We start from the raw sequence: 19,196 nt of genomic DNA, 5'->3' as shown, positions 1-19,196 counted from the left end.
ATACTGTGGGGAAAAAGAATGTAAAGCAAACATCAACTAGTTGGCTGTCATGTAGATGCTAGAGATATAAGACCTCCTCTCCTTGAACTGGAAAGGCTTGCCAGATTTCTATTCATCATGATTTCTAAAGGTTTTCTGATGAATAATTCCAAATGATGACTTTGGTGATGTAGCAAACACTGTCAGGCTTGCAGAGGCTCAACTTCTAATCAGAAATATTTAAAAGCAAGCCTCCATACTTCCCCTAAATAATCATTAAAATAATTCCCCTGATAAACTGGCAATTAGACTAAGCACTGAGCTGCACTGTGTACCTTCCTACTTCCAGAGTCAGCGAATCACAAATGAGTTATTTGCTCATGATATTCAAGTGATGAAGTAATCTGGAAAAGACCTTTTCCTCATTTATTACTGAGCAGGTTCCTCAAACATGTTCCTTTGCACAATCAGACGGGAGCAGACGAGTGGATGGATGGAGGGAGGGAGGTCAGATTGTCTTTTATCTGCTGCACTCTGCTTCCTGGCAAAAGAAGTGCACTTTTAATCCAGCTGATTTAGAGACAATCACTTTAGGAAGCTGCTAAAGCCACGCTTGTCATGCCGGCTATAAAACGCTCTGCTGAGCACATCACTTCAGACGGGCTCTGTGGCTGTATCGGAAGGGCATGAAAGAGCCCAGCCACATGTCCTCACAAACACACACACACACACACACACACACAAACACACATATATATATATATATGATAACATGTGTATGCTATGCTAAGAGTCAAAGCTAAAGTAGCAGGCCTTGTTAGTTGCCATTTATCTGCAAAATGAGCAGAAATGTAATTTCCGCATCTGTCATAAAACACAACATATTATATATATATTTTTGTGAATGACGACTGACATCTATTGTTATTGTCTTCAGGGTGAAGAGAAATCTCCTATTGTTAAAACAATGTTTTTATATCAATATTTACAATGATGCACAAAGCTTGATTTAATTTAAATGGCTTAAAAATATTATAAACATTAAAAGATTTATTAAATGAACATTATTGTGATGTTGCATACTCTGACTCGGTTAATTAAAATTCATAGAGTTCTAATGCAGAGGCAGATGTCTCATTCAGTGCTCAAGCTGGCTGCCGGTACTCTTTTCTGCCCTCTCCATATCAGGTTGTCTGGGTGATTCATAATCACGCAGAGCCAGCGCCGGCGAATTTACGCCGAGACTCATGAGAACATAAAAACAATGTGGAGAGCGTCCAGACGAGCCAACGCACGGCACGGAGGTGAGAACAAGGGTGAGAACAAGGGTGCTATAATCGATACAACGTTCACGTCCTTTTTCTACAATAATTAGTGAACTGTTTGTCCTAACTTTTTATCTCTGAATAAATATAATTAGTGAAATATTATTTAAACTTTTCTGAATCGGCTCTTTTGATTTACAGAATAGGATTTTACAGGGCAAAAACTTCCAGGAGAATTAAATGTTCAGACGAAAGCTGTGATATGTATAAATAATAAAGTAATTGCTGAACTTTTAGAGCGTTATAAATAGTAATATTTTAATAATGTAAAACTGCATAATTTTAAGTCAAAAACAGTCCCTCCAAACCCAATATCTCCTAGTAGCCTATCTTTTATTCAATGTAGCAATTAAGACATGTACATAGCACAGCACAGAGTCAAATGTAACTATACTGCATTTAACCCATCCTAGTAGATATATTAGGAGCAGTGGGCGGCTACTATACAGCAGCCGGGGAGCAGTTTTTAGGGGATCCGTGCATTGCTCAAGGGCCCAGGGACTGCTCTACCGGCCAACATGTGAATAAGGGGAGTATACCGGCACTTCAAGCACTGGTGCCATTTAAAGAACAACTTTATGTTTTACAGCTCAGCCTCAGCAAATTACATATCATGCAGTGAATTGATCCTTTGCAGCAGTGAGTTATGAGAGCCAACGCTCTCGTGTTTGTCAATGTCATTTTATGCTGTGGTTGCAAGCAGCAGGTCTCTCTCTCCAGAAGAGATTTTATCTGAGAAAAGATGAATCTGTCTGAATAAAGAATGAAGTGCCACCGTGCATTGTTGACTCATCTTCTACACTGATCTCTTTTGACAAATGCAGAGAGTCACTGCCAAGGTGTTATGGTGCCAAAGGATTGTTCTACAAAAGGTTTAATTAAAAAGGATCTTGAAAAAAATGTCAAGGAAACCAATTTGCCTAATTAACTAAAACAGCCTGCAGACTCACACGAGGGGCTCTCGGGCATTTTGATTCAAAAGAGGCTACAAAAGCAAATTGTTTTTCAGGCTTAAGTGGCAAATATAACGTCAGGGTCAGAGACAATTAACTCAAAGAGACATGAACAGATAAAGTAAGAACAGGAACTTTTTAACAAGAACAGTAGTTTGCTATCTTCTTCCATCCTTTCATTTCCTAATTAATATTCCTATCACATCCATGTCAATGTCTTGCTCAGCTTGTGAAAAAGAAAGATGCATTGGGGCGGGGGGGGGATCAGGTGGTCAGATGTGGAGGCTAGGGCAATGAAGACTGGGGGTGGGGGGGTGACGCGTGGACATCAGATGGCTCAAAACGGGGTGCAGCCCTGAACAAAGCTTTGGGGGGGTGATCACAGCAGTTAATCAAGCGTATGAAACAGACCTGTGCTAGACAAAGACACAGCGGGCCACATATGGGTACCCACGTCCCCAGAGACAGATGTGAGATCACTTTGCTACTTCCTCAAAGACAGTTTGCTCCTTTCATGCTTCTTTTGTCAGAGGATATTGTGTGTAAAACATGAGTTATACACTTTCCCTGATGAAGCACGGCTGACTACTGAAAAACAGTAAATTCATCAAATCATACTTCAAAATAGGGAGGATTTGTAAATCAAAGATTTGAGTTTCAGAGACTTTGTGTCCTGCATTCTGGTGACTTTTAAAGAATGCAAAATAATAAGCACACTGCAACAGCATTTGTATGTTAAGTAGACCCCGGCCTACTCTGAAATTTACTTTAATTCTCAGAAGAGAGAATGATACGTGACGGAAACGGAAGTTGTAATTCCACCATTTGGCCACTACGTAAAATTTGCTTCATAGTCCGGCGCTCTTCCTGGGGGGGGGGGGGGGGGGGCGGCTTTGTTGAAAACGAGACCCCTGGTTGAAGGACTGTCTTCCGGTTCACCAGGAGGGATGGTGCAGTATGAGAGCATGTGTCAAAGCAGTGGAGGAGACAAAGAAGCTGCTAAACACGTGTGAGTCACTCTCCTTCAGCAGACGATGCTTGTGGTGTCCAGCAACACCTGCCCACAAAGTAACAGCTCGCCATAATGTAATGAAAGTCAATGCAATAAAGTCAATAACACCAGTCAATAATGAAATCCTGCAACAGTCGTACTAAATTGTTTTTGCCAGTAATGCAATAATGTGTCCATGTAATGCAACACTGACTGGATTGTGTTTGTAACTTTTTAATAAAACCGAGGTGAAATCAAACTCAATATTCAGTAATGTTTTAAGTTATTTAAGTAATTAAATAACCAAATTAAAAAGTGGCAGCAAGGACCTCCTGTTAGGTTTTAATCTATTAAAGCAGCTTTCCTTTCTCAACTAATCATGCTTTAACTTTCTCTCACTGCTTATCAAAAATAATTCAGTCCTTCTATCAGGACGGCTGACACATCCTGCATGACTCTGAAATGCAAATATGAAAGATGTTAAACGCAGGGTATTCCTACCTGTTTAAACCTGCCTAAATGTCAGAGGCAGAGAGTAGTGTGCGTTAAAGGGAGTCGTAGTATCATGTGACTTCCAAGCAAAAACTGCTAAATTACAATGTACGGAATAACTGATCACGTGATTCAACTTCGACAGTCAGTTTTTAAAAATATTTTTAAAAAATTGGGATTTCTTTTTTTACTGTAAGTACAAAAGCAATGTGTAGTGTTTACTGTAAATACTGTTAACACACAGATAGATCAAAAAATCTGCTTTCTGAGCTCAACCAGAGAGGAAATATATGAACAGGATGTAAAGTGCACGGGGATTTTCCCTCTGCTCTGCACATGGCAACCAGAGAGAATCACTGGAGCCTCTTTCACACCCGACATTATCTCTTGCTCTTCTCTCGCACGAACTGTTTAACAAATAAGGAATTAAATTCACTTTCATGGTATCAAAAACAAGACGTATCGTGTGTTTCAAAACATACAGAGGTTTATAAAGAGGCAGTCCACTTTCTATGCTTTTTTTGGAGCATTGTTTTTGCAGAGTACTTTAATATCATCCATAACAATTTGACTACTTAGTAGTTCCCACTCATCCTGTCTCATTCTCCTGACATCCGCTGCTCCAGTCAATACTAATTGATCATAATGTGTTTTAGGTCATTGCTAAAGAGGAAATCATGCAAGCTCAAAGCAAATTCCGTTGTGATAATCCCAAATAAATGGTTGGTACAAAAAATGCTATTATATAAAGTGGCAGTAGGCAGAATATTTTTGGCATCATTGGGCAAAACATAATAATAACCTTTCAGTATATTGTAATTCAAGTGTTCTGAGAGAAAACAAACTTCTGCACCACCTCATGGCTCTGTTTTCAGGCTTTAAAAAGATTTTCACAGATCATTTCAGAGAGAGAGCGTTCCTATTGGCTGTGCTCCGTCTGGTGAGCGGTGCTTGGTATTTCCTCAACTTCATCTCAACTTGGCTGCCGGGTCACAAACTTTCTCATTTTACAGCTAAACAGTACACTACAAGATGTTTCTGAAAACATCTGAGGTGAGAAATAGGCATTACAGTAACACAATATTGATTCATATTTGATCAGCGCTGCCTAGTTTGACCGTTTGATCGGAGGTTGCAAGTGATTGACAGCTGCTCAGAGATGGCAAGGCTCCAGATCGGCTCTGATTGGTTGTTTTCCTCCGGTCTGTGAAATCTTGCAGATGCCATTAGGAGGACACCGGAGGAACATGATTTTTTTCAGATACCTGTCTCATGCACTACTGTCAGGATATAGTGACCGTTTTGTAAAAATAACTTTTTTTAATCATATTTGCTCCATTTCTACCCACTGCAGCTTTAACAATGGCAAACTTCCTGTCAGCAATTGCAGTAATGTGACATTTTTTAGCATAATGCATCACAAGATGAAGAATTCAGCAGCATCGGCTGCTACACACAGATAACCAAAACACACTGCAACGTACATTTTCTGCTAAATATGCCGCTGCTTTCTGTTCTCCTTCCAACTCTCCTCTCTTTCACTTCTCCGTCTTCACCTCTCTCTCTTTAATCCGACTCAGTCAGGCTCGCATCTAACACATCACCATCACGGTGGGCTGACTTAAGTAAAGATGACATGCCAAACGGACGGTTACAGGGCCACAAACCCAAATCAGTGTTTGATATGTCGCAGCTTGCAAATTAGACCGTGGAGAGGACAGAACTGCTGGGTGTCCTTCCTGTAACCCTTGCAACGGGCAAACCTCTCACTTAAGATCACCATCCTCATCATCATCATCACAGTCTATAGACACATATACATGGATGCCGCATTGACTCCTGCCTCCTCATGATCAAGATCATGTTGGAGTTAATTGGAGTACACCTTAAGTAAGATATAGTGAGCTCTAGAACTAAGAGGTATATCACCACACAGTTTTAGATCTGAAATTCAATGTATGCCAGATATGAGTGAATTGTGTATTTAAATTGATGCTGTGGGCAGTAAGATGATACACATCTAAAGTACAAAGCTGAGCTATAGATGAAATATAGCTTCATTTAGTTTTGATGAAACTTTCAGTTCTGTCATCTCTTGTTTTACCACCGTGACCATCGTTGTCAGTGAGTAAGAAAACGAGCGCAGCGATGCCAGAGACGACTCACATCCTGTCTGTTATATTATTCTAAAACAACAGTGACAGCTGAGCTGAATAGAGGGCATCCTGCAGCATCTACTCGACGTGCTTAACCCACAGAATACTGCACACATGCAGCCTTGGAACTAGGGGGACCTGAACGGAGAAGAGCATTTTAATGCTTAAATCATCAACAGAACAGTAATCTATTAAACTACTTTCACATTGTCTGCTTTACCCAGTGTGCCTGGAAGGCATCATGCTTTGCTACGGCCAGTTACCGCTACCCTCACTACGAAGGGGGCCCGGCTGCAGCTCGACAAAGTCATGACAGTCGGCTGTACTGGCTCCACGTTGGTGTATCAAACTTCCCGTTGACATCATGACAGCGGAAACTCTACCCATCTCCTGCCACAGACTGAAAACTCATCTGTTCAGATTGCACCTTGGTCCAGCGTCCAGTTTAACAAATGTAATCTGTAATCTTTGGTTTTCCAGTGAGAGGTCAAAGCAGGTCAAGTCAGTTACCCTCTGTACGCCATGAGCACGGTCACCCTGCATTGTCATCGTAAAATCAAAACGTTCTCTTACCTGTCCTGTGACTGCTCCTCATACATCCTTTCCTTTCCCTCTTTGAAGAGCCGGATGGCCCGTTTGGATTTCCTCATAAGGCTGTCGATGTAGATTTTAAAGTACTCGTTCTCACTGAGCAGCGCGAGTCTCTGGTTCTCTTCATATTTGCCCAGTGTAAGTCGCAGGTGCTGGTAGGCGTCGGGTAAGATATCCAGGATGTACGGCGGACTGTTTTTCAGCTGAAGTCTGGGATTTTGGCAGAGGCGGACCTGTGGCAAAAGAAATCCATTAATGACCGCTTGCTTGATGCTCCAGCATTTACCAAAAGTGAGCAGGCATTTCACAGAACAGCCAAGCAGGATCACATGGACATTTGATGGCATCTTATATGCAGATTTTTGAAGCTCTAACTCTGCTCAAAGGCAAACTGAGGTCAATAATAAAAGAGTATTATAGAAGAGTACATAAAATAAAGAGCATTATGCAAATTACTTCATTATCCTTATTGCAGTCAACACACATCTCCACCTCAGCCAACTAACTAGCAATGTTAGCAGAAGGCCTATCACTATTTACCATCTGGTTGTATTAGGTTTAACAAATCAATGTTCATGGACACATGAGTTATCATAGATATGTGCATATATTTACGAGCCTAGACGTGTAACATTAGAGGATATCAAACATATACTTGAATTAAGTGAATCAGAGAATGATCAGAGAACACATGTGCACCCCATTTATCATTAGCTCCACCTCTGCGTGTGCATCTGCTACCATCTGGCAGACAGGCCTGATGCCTTTATCACTCCAAACTTACAACTTTGTCCATGAGTTTCCAGGTTTTTTCGACAGTCCGCCGGTCGGCAGCCGCTTGTTTCGGCGGCCCCACCGCATCCTGGATGGCATCGATGATGCCTAAAATCCGCCCCTTGCTTCGGTTGGGTCCTCGTCCCCCGGGGTTGCGGCCACTGAGAGCAGTTGCCATTTCCTAAATGCACTGAGCCGAGAAAAGGAATTACAGACGGTCAAATTTTGAAGCTTTTTTTGGCTGCTTGTCAATTCCTCCACTTTTACATGAAACAAAAAGAGAGCTGGATCTGTTTAGTTTGTTAACAAAAGTACGTTCCAATGAACTGAACCAATAGTAGGATGAATGAGCCTACTGTGGGACATTTTTTGCATTTCAGATTTCTGGAATACATTGTGATATGCACTCTGAAATGCTCCAGGATGTGTCCTAATCAAACCAAGAAAAGGAAATGCAGATATCACACTCATAAAAGAAATGGTAGACATATCAGTACTCTAATGCCAAGTTGTCTCAGACAAATCTTGATTTTCTAATGTGGGACAGTCATGTCTCACATAACACCAGCTTGTGTTAACCAATATCTTTATTGACTTTTTGTTTGTTTGAGGAAGACGTACACCCTCTGGAGCTCAGGTGTCCCCCGTTAGATAACTCACTGTTCAACAGATACCTGAAAGCTCTCTTTGTGTTTGATTGACGCCTAACAGGCCTGTTTGTAAAAGGAAAGGACCACCAGAGGTCTTCGAAGGTGTGCAGAGGGTCTTCGGTTCATTTAGTGATCTTATTTGATTTACTAGAGGTCATCAAAATACATCAAATCACATAACAAATGTTTATTATAATCCTGTGTGGGCTTCATGTCTGAATCTTTGATGCATGCTATTGTCTTCCCTCGGGAGTGTTGTGGTCCTCTGATGATCACACATAATAATAATAATAACTCATGATTTAACTGCAAAATGAAACTAACCATATTGCACGTAATAAACTGCTGATCATAATTTTTTAGTTTTGTGGTTAGACTGAGGATTACACTGGTTATGCTGTGATCTATGGAGGACCACAAGAGTCACATAAATAATAATGAAGCATTTAATTGATTAATAAGTAATTGTACAGTAAAAATAGGCATTACATGTACCGTACTGTATATATTGTTCCTATTTTTATATTTCCTTCTATTAAAATTGTTTATATATTGTTTCACTTTTTTTTTTTAATGTGTTGTATCTTGCTTTTTGTTTTTACTGATGCTTCTTGTTTCCGCACTATCCTATCCTGTGGGACTAATAAAGGAATATCTTATCTTATCTTATTAATACATTTGTAAACAAATATATATAATATATATATATATATATATATATATATATATATATATATATATTAATCTATGAATAAATTGACTAAATTCTTTATTTGACATTTTAATGGGCAATTAAAAGAAAAAAAATTACAGATGAAATATGAATCCATCAATAAATAGTTCAAATTAAAAAGGGATTCATAAAACCAATTTAAAATACATTAATGAATTCATAAGTAAATAATGGAATTTAAAATTATATTTGTTTTAAAAAGAGGAATAAATAACTGGATGCACAAATTGAATTAAGAATACAGGTTTTATAATTATACATTAGCATTTCTCTTAATAATTCCACTATTTTTTCATTAATTAATTAATGTATTTTACTTATTTACTGTTTTAAGGTGTTTTTGTAAATCCCTTTTTTCAATTTGAACTATAGATTAATATTTCATTTTTATAATTGAATTACTGTGTAATTTAGTGTATTTATTCAGAGATTAATTAATATAATATTTATTATTTTTATTGTGCAATTAGTTATTAATCAATTAAATGCTTTATTGGTATTGTTGTGCCTCCTGTGGTCCTCCATAGTGATCTGCTGGTATTACTGGTGTTATATTCTGTTGTTACTAGTAGTGTTGCTGTTCTGAAGGCAGGCTGCTGTACCATCCTATGACCTCCTACATTGTGTGTTTTTTCGTGGGTAGCTTTCTGTGAAGCCTCTCTGGCTCTCTGACTCGCCTATAGATCTCTTTAACAGTCTCTGAGGTGTTTTAAAAAGGAACTCATCGATCATTTAGAATAAAACACACACAAAGTGTGAACTTACCAAACCACCAGGGACTGTCTGCTGGGATCCTGCTGCTGAACTAAGGTCCACATAAGGCGAATAAAAAAAAATAAAAAAATTAAGGAGTGTCCAAGAGTCCAGAGAGGAGAGAGTGAGAAAGTCTCCAGCGTGTTTTAATCCCTTCACTTCACAATAAAGCCTCCATATGATCACAGACGTGTCTCACTAGAAACACTAGAAGCTGTTGCGGTCGGAGGAGTTGGATCAACGCGCAGCTCCTACAGAAGGTTTAGTGCGTCCACATCACTGTCAAGTTAACCAGCAGGCTTTAAACACATCACATCCTGTTGCACATTTCAAAATAAAGCCTCCATATAAGAAAACAATTTTTTTTTTTTTTTTTTATTTATTTGCAGATGTCAGGAGATTATGAAATATGGCCACATAAATCCCCAGAGTTGTGTAGAGTCTTAAAATTAATATTGTTTGAATAACGGTCTAAAACCCAAAAGATATTTTTGGCTTAATATTGATTCAAGATTCAAGATGTTTATTGTCACCCCGGTTATACAGGTACAATCGTGTGAAATGCTTTTTGCTGGGAAGCTCCATTAAATAATAAGTTATATTACAATTATAAAAGGAAATACTTTGTACAAGGCATATTAAGAACATATACATTATTTTTTTTATTTATTTTTTTTATTTATTTGCACATATCTAAAACTGCACAAAATCCAGTCAATGAAAAAAAAACAATAAATGTGTCAGGAGAGGTCAAGAAGCCACAGGCTTATACAAAGAACCATCTCCCAACCCCAGGAGAAAAGAAAACAATAAGAAAAAAAGGAAGAAAGATCTAAACTAACAATTTTAAAAATACAACAAAAGTTAAACAACAACAAGAAGTACACAAAATGTGCAGAAAAACCTAACCAATCAGTGGAAAAAAATCCAATAAAAACAATGAAATACATACAAAAAACAGTACAGAAAAAAAGAAAATATATCTAAACATGTCAAAAGATAATTAGACATCATGAATTAAATGTGATGATAATTTCCTTTTAAAATGTTCTAAGGATAACAAGCTCTTGATAACATGTATTTTCCATATTTGTACACCACGATATCTGAGGGAGTACTGGCCATGTTCTGGTGAAGTTGATTAACCTGTCTAGTATTATGTGAATGAATTTGAGAATTAGATTTAAAGAAGTTGCTAAACGATGAAGGTAAAGAAGAAGGCAAGAACATATATATATATATATATATATATATATATATATATATATATAAAGTGTGTCAATTAAGTGTTTTAAGTTAATCATGTTCTAGTCTCCCCAGTACTTTTCCTTTCCACCCAATAATGCAACATCTTTTTCCTTTATTCTGAAGGAAGGCTGGTTACTTCCGGTTGTGTGTGTCTGTGTTCCAGCTGGCTTGATGCAGCTGTTCCAGCGGTGGGAGGGTCATTGGGAGTATGAAGCAATATTTTCCAGGAACCAACCAACGCAATGACAGAAGTGCCCAGAGAGGCACCCATTGGTGCTCTGTGAGGGTGTCACTGATGTCAAGTTAGAGAGACTCAGAGAGGAACAGAGTCCCTCAACACTACAGATTAAAGGCTTTCTGATGACCCCCAGGGGATGATTTCAATATTGAGCTTTTTAATGATTTCAAAACACCTTCCTGTTCATTTGTTGTTGTTGTTTTCTATAGGGGGAATTGGCCTAATGTATTTCAGATTTCTGGAATATATTGTGATATGAAGCCAATACATTAAATCCAAAACCAGTACCACTCCCAAATCCCCAGGATGTGTCCTAATCAAACCATAACCAAAAAACAAATTAAGATATCACACTCATAAAAGACATGGTAGACATATCAGTACTCTTAGTGCCAAGTTGTCTCAGACAAATCTTGATTTTCTAATGTGGGACAGTCATGTCAGAAATATGGGACACTGAAAAGTCTGGTGAGTGGCCTAAAAATCACCTTAATTAATGTAAAGGTAACTAATGTTATTTCTGTTATAAACCTAGGCTTACATGTGGATGTTACACGGAGAATCAAACAACATCAAACAAACAATAAGACTATAGCTAAATATTAATAAATACATATAAAATAATGAATAAAGACTATAATAGTTTTAAAGCATTTAGGCATTTTAAGTGTCCCCCATTAGGCAGTGTCCCACTTTACAGCAACTCACCCAGTTACGAAGACTAAAAGCACATTTGGACACATGGCCTTCTGTAGGCATTAAGTAGCACATTGATGAAGCACTGAAAAGGAACGGAAGACAGGAAAACACTCACTCATCATCATCTTCAACTGCTTATCTGGGGTCGTGTCGCGGGGGTCAACATCTCCAACAGGGGAACCCGAACTTCCCTTTCCCTTTACGGGCCACATTAACGAGCAAAGGAGTAGCGTCTCTACTCCAAGTCCCTCACGGATGACTGACCTTCTCACCTTGTCGCTCTAAGGGAGACGGGAAAGACAAGACGGGAAAATAGTGAGGGATAATTTGTAATTACCAATACTATTTGACTTTATAACATGGTAATTACCTTTACATCTACACATGTATGCATATTTACTGTTTACATTCACAAAATTAAAACATTACACATTTGTTTTTATCATTATTATTATTTCTTTTTTTTTATAGTTTTTCAAGTTCTTTATTGTCATGTGCACACCAATTACAAAGAAGCAGTCGTTGGCAATGAAAATCTTAGATCTCAGGCTCCCTTCAACATTAAAAGAAAATCACACAAGTAAATAAATAAAAAAAAAAGAAAAGTGGTTTACAAAGCACTAAATGGTTTAGGGCCAAAATACATTTCTGATCTTCTGCTATGTTCTCCAGACCTCTCAGGTCATCTGGATCAGGTCTGCTTAGTCAAATCAAATCAAATCAATTTATTTTTGTATAGCGTCAAATCACAACAGAAGTTATCTCAAGACGCTTTATATATAGAGCAGGTCTATGACCGTACACCATAGTTTAGAGACCCAACAGGATCCACCAAGCGCACTGTGGCCAGGAAAAACTCCCCAATTACTGGGAAGAAACCTGGAGCAGAACCGGGCGCAGGGCGGGCGGCCATCTGCCGAGACCGGCTGGGGGGATAGATAGATAGAGAGAGAGTGAGGGAGAGAGAGAGAGAGAGATAGAGAAGCAGCCACAATAGCAGTCTAGCAGCTGTAATAGCTAATACAAGTAGGACTGATAACACAAAACCAATAGTGGTGGATGGAAAGAGTGATAATACAACTATCGGAAAGCCAGCACTGTCCAGCATCTGTCCTCAGTACGTCCATGTGTGTTGGTGTGGGACGTCCCTGCGATCGATGCCCGTGCGTTGGTTCCTGCAGCATCAGCATGCTTGTTGGGAGCTCTTGATGTCTTTGGCAGTGATTGAGAAGTGTTATTCTCCAGGCTGCCACATTGTCACTAGGTGTTGGAAATCCCTCGTTAGCATTGGTAGTCCCTCGTACAGACGTAGTTAATTAGGGATGGTAGCAGTTGGTGTCAAGCAGGCACCGACGCGGCAGCAGATGCAGCCACAATACCGGAGACCACCAAGATCCAGGTGAGACCCTGCTCCAAGTGTACCCATGCTCCAGGTATAACCTCGCTCCCGGTGTGATCCCGCTCCAGGTCCTTAGTGTCTCCAGAGTCAGAACTAAACATGCAGAAGTAGCGTTCAGTTTATATGCACCAAATATTTGGAACAAGCTCCCAGAAACCTGCAGGACTGCTCCAACTCTGACTTCATTTAAAACAAAGCTTAAAACTTTCTTGTTTGCTGCTGCTGCCTTTTATTAAACCAGATAATGATCTTATATACTGCACTAGAGCTTTTACTCTTGTGTGTTATATTCTATTTTATCTTCTACCCTAGCTTTTATTTTTAGCTTGTTTTTATTTTCTAATCTTTAATGTTTTTATAACTGTTTTAATTATGTCTTAATGTTCTTTTGCACTTTGTCGCAATGTTCTTGAATGTTTATGTAAAGCACTTTGAATTGCCCTGTTGCTGAAATGTGCTCTACAAATAAAACTGCCTTGCCTTGCCTCCCAGGCGGTGATGCTGCCGGTCAGGATGCTCTCAATGATGCATCTGTAGAAGATGAAGAGTATCCTGGAGTCCAATTAGACTTTGTGTATATTGCATTTGTGTATACATTTCATTTACTGACGTTCACTTAGGCTTACTTACACTTGCATTTTATGATTGCTTCCTAAGCAAAGTCAATGTAGGCAATGCTCTTATTCTGGAGGCCTAACTTCCGGTGTGGTTGTTGCTTGCAGCAGGTGTCTTGATGCACAAACAGAGGAGATGGACTGAAGGGCCGCTCCCAAATAAAATCCACACAACTCCTCTCACTGTGAACAAACGAAGAGTGTTCTACCGGAAATGACACAAGCAGCAGCGTGGGTGTACCATAACAACCATAACAACCACAACAGCAATGAGACAAATCACATTACAACAAAATAACCAGAATAAACCAGTGATTAAGTTAAGAGGCATAGCCTATACATAGAATATCACACATTATTACATATAGTGATTAGCCTGTATAAGGATACTGGAGTGGCAACACAGAATTAAGATGCAGAGAGAAGTCATAGGAAACATACAAATGAAAGAAAGTGATGTTTTTTCTGTATGTACACACAGAAAACAAAACCTTACATCTCACATATACAGTGTCGGCACATGTGTTCATGTGTGCAGACAACCAGTTTGTGAGTTCACATGTTTTTTTTAAACACAATACATAAAATATAACTTCAAGCACAAACATAACTCTACAATTTACAACAGACATTGAGAGTTGTTGATGTTTAATTATATTTTTGGACTATAACATGTATGAAAATTGAAAATGGGCGTAGTTTTCTCTACAAAGACAAAATAAAAACTCATGTTAGTGTAACATTTTATTAACAAAATCACAGTTGACTGGACTTTTTAGGTCTGAAATTTGCCCAGCAGAGGGAGGTGCGTACTCCAATAGAAAAGAAAACTGTTTTTCTCTCTCCTCTTAAAAAACACTCTGCTCATTAAAGAGCTGACAGTTAAACTATGTTTTAAACTGGTAGTTGGGTTGTTGACAAATATGCAGTATTTTATTTTGTAAAACTCCATTTTTTAAATGCAAAAATTGCAGAAAATGTTTTAACTACGGTAATTATTGCATTTAAAAACATTGAAAATTGTCAAAAAAGCATAACATGGAGTTAAACCAATCGTATTTAATTATTTAAAATGCTTCATAAAGAGACCTTGTCCACTTGTGTGACAATTATGAGACAAAAACGTGTCATGTACAAATGTCATGGGCTTCAGTAACATGGCCTTGAATGGGGTCATTCAACTAAATAAAGTTGCCAATGGAATTGCCCGGTTTTAAATTAGGATATGGTGTCACACAGGAAGACATGGTATTTAGTGATAAAATGTATCCTACGCTTTTAGAAATATATGGTTACGTTAAAAAAACAAAACACAATAAACACATTAAAATTAACACTTATGCCTCAGGTATTTATCACCATTTGTATGCTTTCTTTTTACTGTATACAAGTTGAATCATGCTTGAAACAGTCACATCCTGGGACAACTTCGAGATTTGGCTCAAAAATTAAAAAAATCTAATTATATATATGTATAATATACGAAACATATTCATTTTATCTTGTGTGACAGTGAAAATGCTATGTCACGTCAACAACCCAGTTGCAGTTGAATTAAGCATGGGAGTAAAATGAAGCAGAGATGAGAGGTAGTTTGGAATGAACGTTAATCTGAACCATTTCTTTTAATAAATGTCAGGTTAACTTTATGTATTTAAACGTATCTAAACAACCAAAATCAAGTCAATGCGCTTTACTGACATGTTAGTTATCTGGGCACGAGTAAAATTGGCTGTAAATTCACGATTCATGGATAAATGTAATCTACTGTATACTGTCATGCATATGTAATCTTTACACATTCAAAACACTAAAAGGAAGGATGTATACGTTTCAGTAATGTGATGTACCCATAATATCATATTTAAGAACTAATGCCACCGGGAAAGTATCAAAACAAAGCACACCCTTTCTATGTGTATTAATAAATAATACATGTATATGAGTATGGAAGCCTGTTCTTATGTGATTATTGAATGCTTATGAACATCAGGAGAGCTGAGCTGCGCCCACCAAGCCAAACATGGACCCCACCCTTATCAGCTGAGACCAGACTCACAGAGCAAGATGTTTCACCACCCAAACATCACATACCATCCAATCATACACAACTTACTGGGTGTCACATCGATCTGACAGCCCGACCTGGTGGTCGCCTAACGCATGGAGGGAAGAGATAAGGAATATTTCTAAAGATAATAGTGTGAGCTTGCTTCATCCCCACAGATCTCCACAGAGTTTAACACCTTAGCAGAAGAGCAGAGCCCTCGGACGACTCGCTAAAAGGTGTCTCGTCTTCTAGGACTTTTGGACACAACTCAAGACAAAAGGCAGATGAGGTAAGAAAAGAAAGAATATCAATAATATAAATTGCAATGGTTCAATATATTATGTGTGTTGGGTTTTCTATAATGTTCTAATGTTATATCACTCCTGCTCAGGCCGGTGATCTCATGTGAAACAACAGTTCTGAAACATATCAACCAAGAGACCACGGTAAGTTTATTCTATTCCTCAAAATGATTGTGCTTGGTTCTCAACAATAAACATACATGAATGCATTCAACATGTATTCTGGCTAAATATAATTATGTACAATTTAAAACAACTCATCTGGACCAAACTCTGTGGTCTGGACTTGCACGGACTTGCGTCGCACATGCGCAAGCATGAGATGGTAGCGGCGTAAGTGTTTTAAATACAAAAATTAAAGGTCCCATATTATGCTCATTGTCAGGTTCATACTTGTATTTTGTGTTTCTAATAGAACATGTTTACATGCTGTAATGTTAAAAAAAAAATTATTTTCCTCACACTGTCTGCCTGAATATGCCTGTATTTACCCTCTGCCTGAAATGCTCAGTTTTAGCTAATTTCAACGGAATTGCGTTGCTAGGCAACAGTTTGGGTGCTTGTTTACTTCCTGTCAGCTGATGTCATTTACATACACTGCAACCGGAAAAAAACTGGGACACATTAAGAATGTTTACGTTTTAAAACTGTGTAATGGTCTAAATATTGTATATTTGTGACATCACAAATCGACAGAAATCCGGACGGCTTGTTTCAAACGCACGATTTCTGAATATGGGCTGTGTGTATTTCTCCGTATATTGAACGTTTCAATACTTTCACAGTATTAATATAGCACTTAAACCTGCTTTATACTATAACAGACATGACAATCTCACTTTATACAATATGGGACCTTTAAGTTAAATTATACTCCATGAGTTGTGTGAGAGTTTGTAAACAGATGTCTTGATATATATGTTTTGCTGTTGTTAAACCTGGACCCACTTCAATTCATGAAGGATTTACTCCGTTTTTGGAAACACGCTGTGAGTAATTGATATTGGCTGCAAATGGTCATTTCTATGGATGAAGTAAGCAGTGGTGTAATGTTACGTAGTAATAATACTTTGTTACAGTAGGCCTTTTTCTGGCCTGGTTTTACACGATATAGGATGAATTGTGACTGGCAAAGTGATATTCTGTCCCTTTTCATGACCAATAGAGCAAAGACAACAGAACAGCTGGATAACTCAAACAGAACAGAAGTGGACAATGGAAGACGACAAGCAATTAGAAGACGAACAAACAAAAGCCATCATGAAAACCAAAAGGGAGACTATTAAAAGACAAAGACAATTGACATGTCAAATAATGGGGGAGATTGAACAACTTTGGGAAGAGACACAAAGAGAGAGAAATGAAATGGACTACCTGAAGACGAATACAGAGCAGCAACAGAGGGACATTGACAGACTGAGAGCTGAAAAATATGAGCAGCACTTATTGATTAAAAGACTGAGATCACAGGTAGAAAATGTTATTGAGAAACTCGAGGAGAGTAAAAATGAAGCTGCTCAAGAAAAAATGCAACTTCTGAAACTGCAGACTGAAATACACCAAGAGAGGGAAAGGCTGGAAAGAAGACGTAATGAGCTCATTAGTGAGCGACACAAGTTGGAAATGATCAAGTACGATGAGACAAAATCACAAGAAAGTAAGGAACCCATGGAGCGGGAGATAACGGAGAGGATGATGGCCGACAGTCTGCTGAGTCTCATTAACAGAAATAAGGAAATAATGCTTGAAGCAAAGCAGGCAAAAGAACAAATGGAAAAAAACATGGCAGACGTAAAGCAAGAGTTAGAGAGAAATAAAAAGGTTGTTTCACAACATAGAGATCAAATTGAGCACATCAAACATAACGTGAATGTGAAAATCAACAAGATGAAGCAAAGGTGGACAGAGATTCAAAGAGCTGCTGAAACGCAGAGAGCCGTAGTCCCGGAGATGGAAAGCAGAGAGAGACAGAGAGAAGAAAAAGACACATTTGACAATGTGAAGGTTAAACTCAGCCGAATCCAGGACGAGATGGAGAAACTTTGGGACGTGCTGGAAGACACTGAACTGGAAGCACAGGTCCAATCTGAAAAAGATGAGATACAAAAAATCAAGACTAACATACAGACTGAGAGAGAAAACATAAAGAGAGACAGGCAGGTAGCTGAAGCAGAAATGAATGCACTGAAGAGTGTAAGGGAGAGTACCGAGAGGCAAACGCAGCTGCTGGACGACTTGTTACAAAGGACAAAGAAAGAATTAAGAGAGAAGGAAGTGATGAACTCTGAGATTGAAATAAAGAAAAAGGACCTGGCCAAAATGATGAGAATGAGCAGGAGACAAAAGGAAGAGATCAGCAAGATGATGGAAGAGACTGAACGTGCTAAACAAGACTTGGAGGAAAGAAAAGCTAAGACTGAGGAGCAGAGGTCAGAGAGCACAGAGGACAGAACCAGAGACATAATACAACATGAAGAATATCAGTTTGAGGAAGACGACACGGACCCAAGCACCAAGAATAAAGTGAACACTGAGATGAAGAGCGTGATTCTCCAAGTACAAGAACTCAGACAGAAGCTGCGTAGGGTGAGAGAAGATACCGAGCAAAGCAGGACGGACTTCACCGAAGAAAAGAGCCAAATCCAATGGATGAATTTCCAAGTTAAGAAAAAGAGACGAGAGCTTGACCAACGGCTGGAGAGGACCATGAGAGAGAGGGACGAGTTAGAGATCATGAAGGTAAAGATTCGACGACACAGGGAGGAGGTTGAACAAAAACTGGAAGATACAATAACTACCGTTCTGACCGTGGGGGAGATAAAAGCTAGCATTGAAAAAGCTGCTGCAGAGATGAAGAACACCAGGGAGGAGATGCTCGGAGTCCAAAGAATGATGTATCACAACAAGGAAGAGGTCAAAAAGCACATGGTAAGTACATTTTTCTTATTTTAAATCTTGGGCTAGCCACATTTAGCTCGTCACAGCATTTTAGTTGTGCCAGTTCCAGGGTCCAGGTATTGTTATCACCAGTTTTCCCCTGGATTGTCACAGCGTCTTTCAAATTATTCTGATGTATAAAACAGAGAATTTCTACACCTAGGTTTAGTGATTTTAACTTCCACCTTGTCGTCGTCGCCTGGTCACATTCTGACACTACATATTAAATCACTCAATCATTCCTGCTTGATATTTGACTCAGCAGGAGAATAGAAGTCGTCATCATTAGACAACAAGGAAGTACTCAATGAA

At 38.7% G+C, this 19,196-nt stretch overlaps 2 protein-coding genes across 2 annotated transcripts in view; one reads left to right on the top strand and one right to left on the bottom strand.

Annotated features, from left to right (window-relative positions):
* The window catches only part of cblb (Cbl proto-oncogene B, E3 ubiquitin protein ligase), a 51,541-nt gene extending 41,876 nt beyond the window's left edge, over nt 1–9,665 (bottom strand). Inside the window, exons 1-3 of the mRNA XM_074610266.1 lie at nt 9,410–9,665; nt 7,272–7,451; nt 6,470–6,720 (exon numbers count right to left, since the gene is read on the bottom strand). Coding sequence (XP_074466367.1) covers nt 6,470–6,720; nt 7,272–7,439 — 419 coding nt within the window. The 5' untranslated portion in view covers nt 7,440–7,451; nt 9,410–9,665. The remainder of the gene's footprint in view (nt 1–6,469; nt 6,721–7,271; nt 7,452–9,409) is intronic.
* A 6,022-nt stretch (nt 9,666–15,687) lies between these two features.
* The window catches only part of LOC141753100 (uncharacterized), a 40,741-nt gene continuing 37,232 nt past the window's right edge, over nt 15,688–19,196 (top strand). The window contains exons 1-3 of the mRNA XM_074611449.1: nt 15,688–15,934; nt 16,037–16,091; nt 17,113–18,875. Coding sequence (XP_074467550.1) covers nt 17,163–18,875 — 1,713 coding nt within the window. The 5' untranslated portion in view covers nt 15,688–15,934; nt 16,037–16,091; nt 17,113–17,162. The remainder of the gene's footprint in view (nt 15,935–16,036; nt 16,092–17,112; nt 18,876–19,196) is intronic.

Source organism: Sebastes fasciatus, chromosome 16, assembly GCF_043250625.1.
Source record: "Sebastes fasciatus isolate fSebFas1 chromosome 16, fSebFas1.pri, whole genome shotgun sequence".
In the NCBI taxonomy this organism is placed as follows: Eukaryota; Metazoa; Chordata; class Actinopteri; order Perciformes; family Sebastidae; genus Sebastes; species Sebastes fasciatus.
The sequence above is the reverse complement of the archived record's forward strand: the minus strand, read 5'-3'. Positions and strand labels throughout refer to the sequence as shown.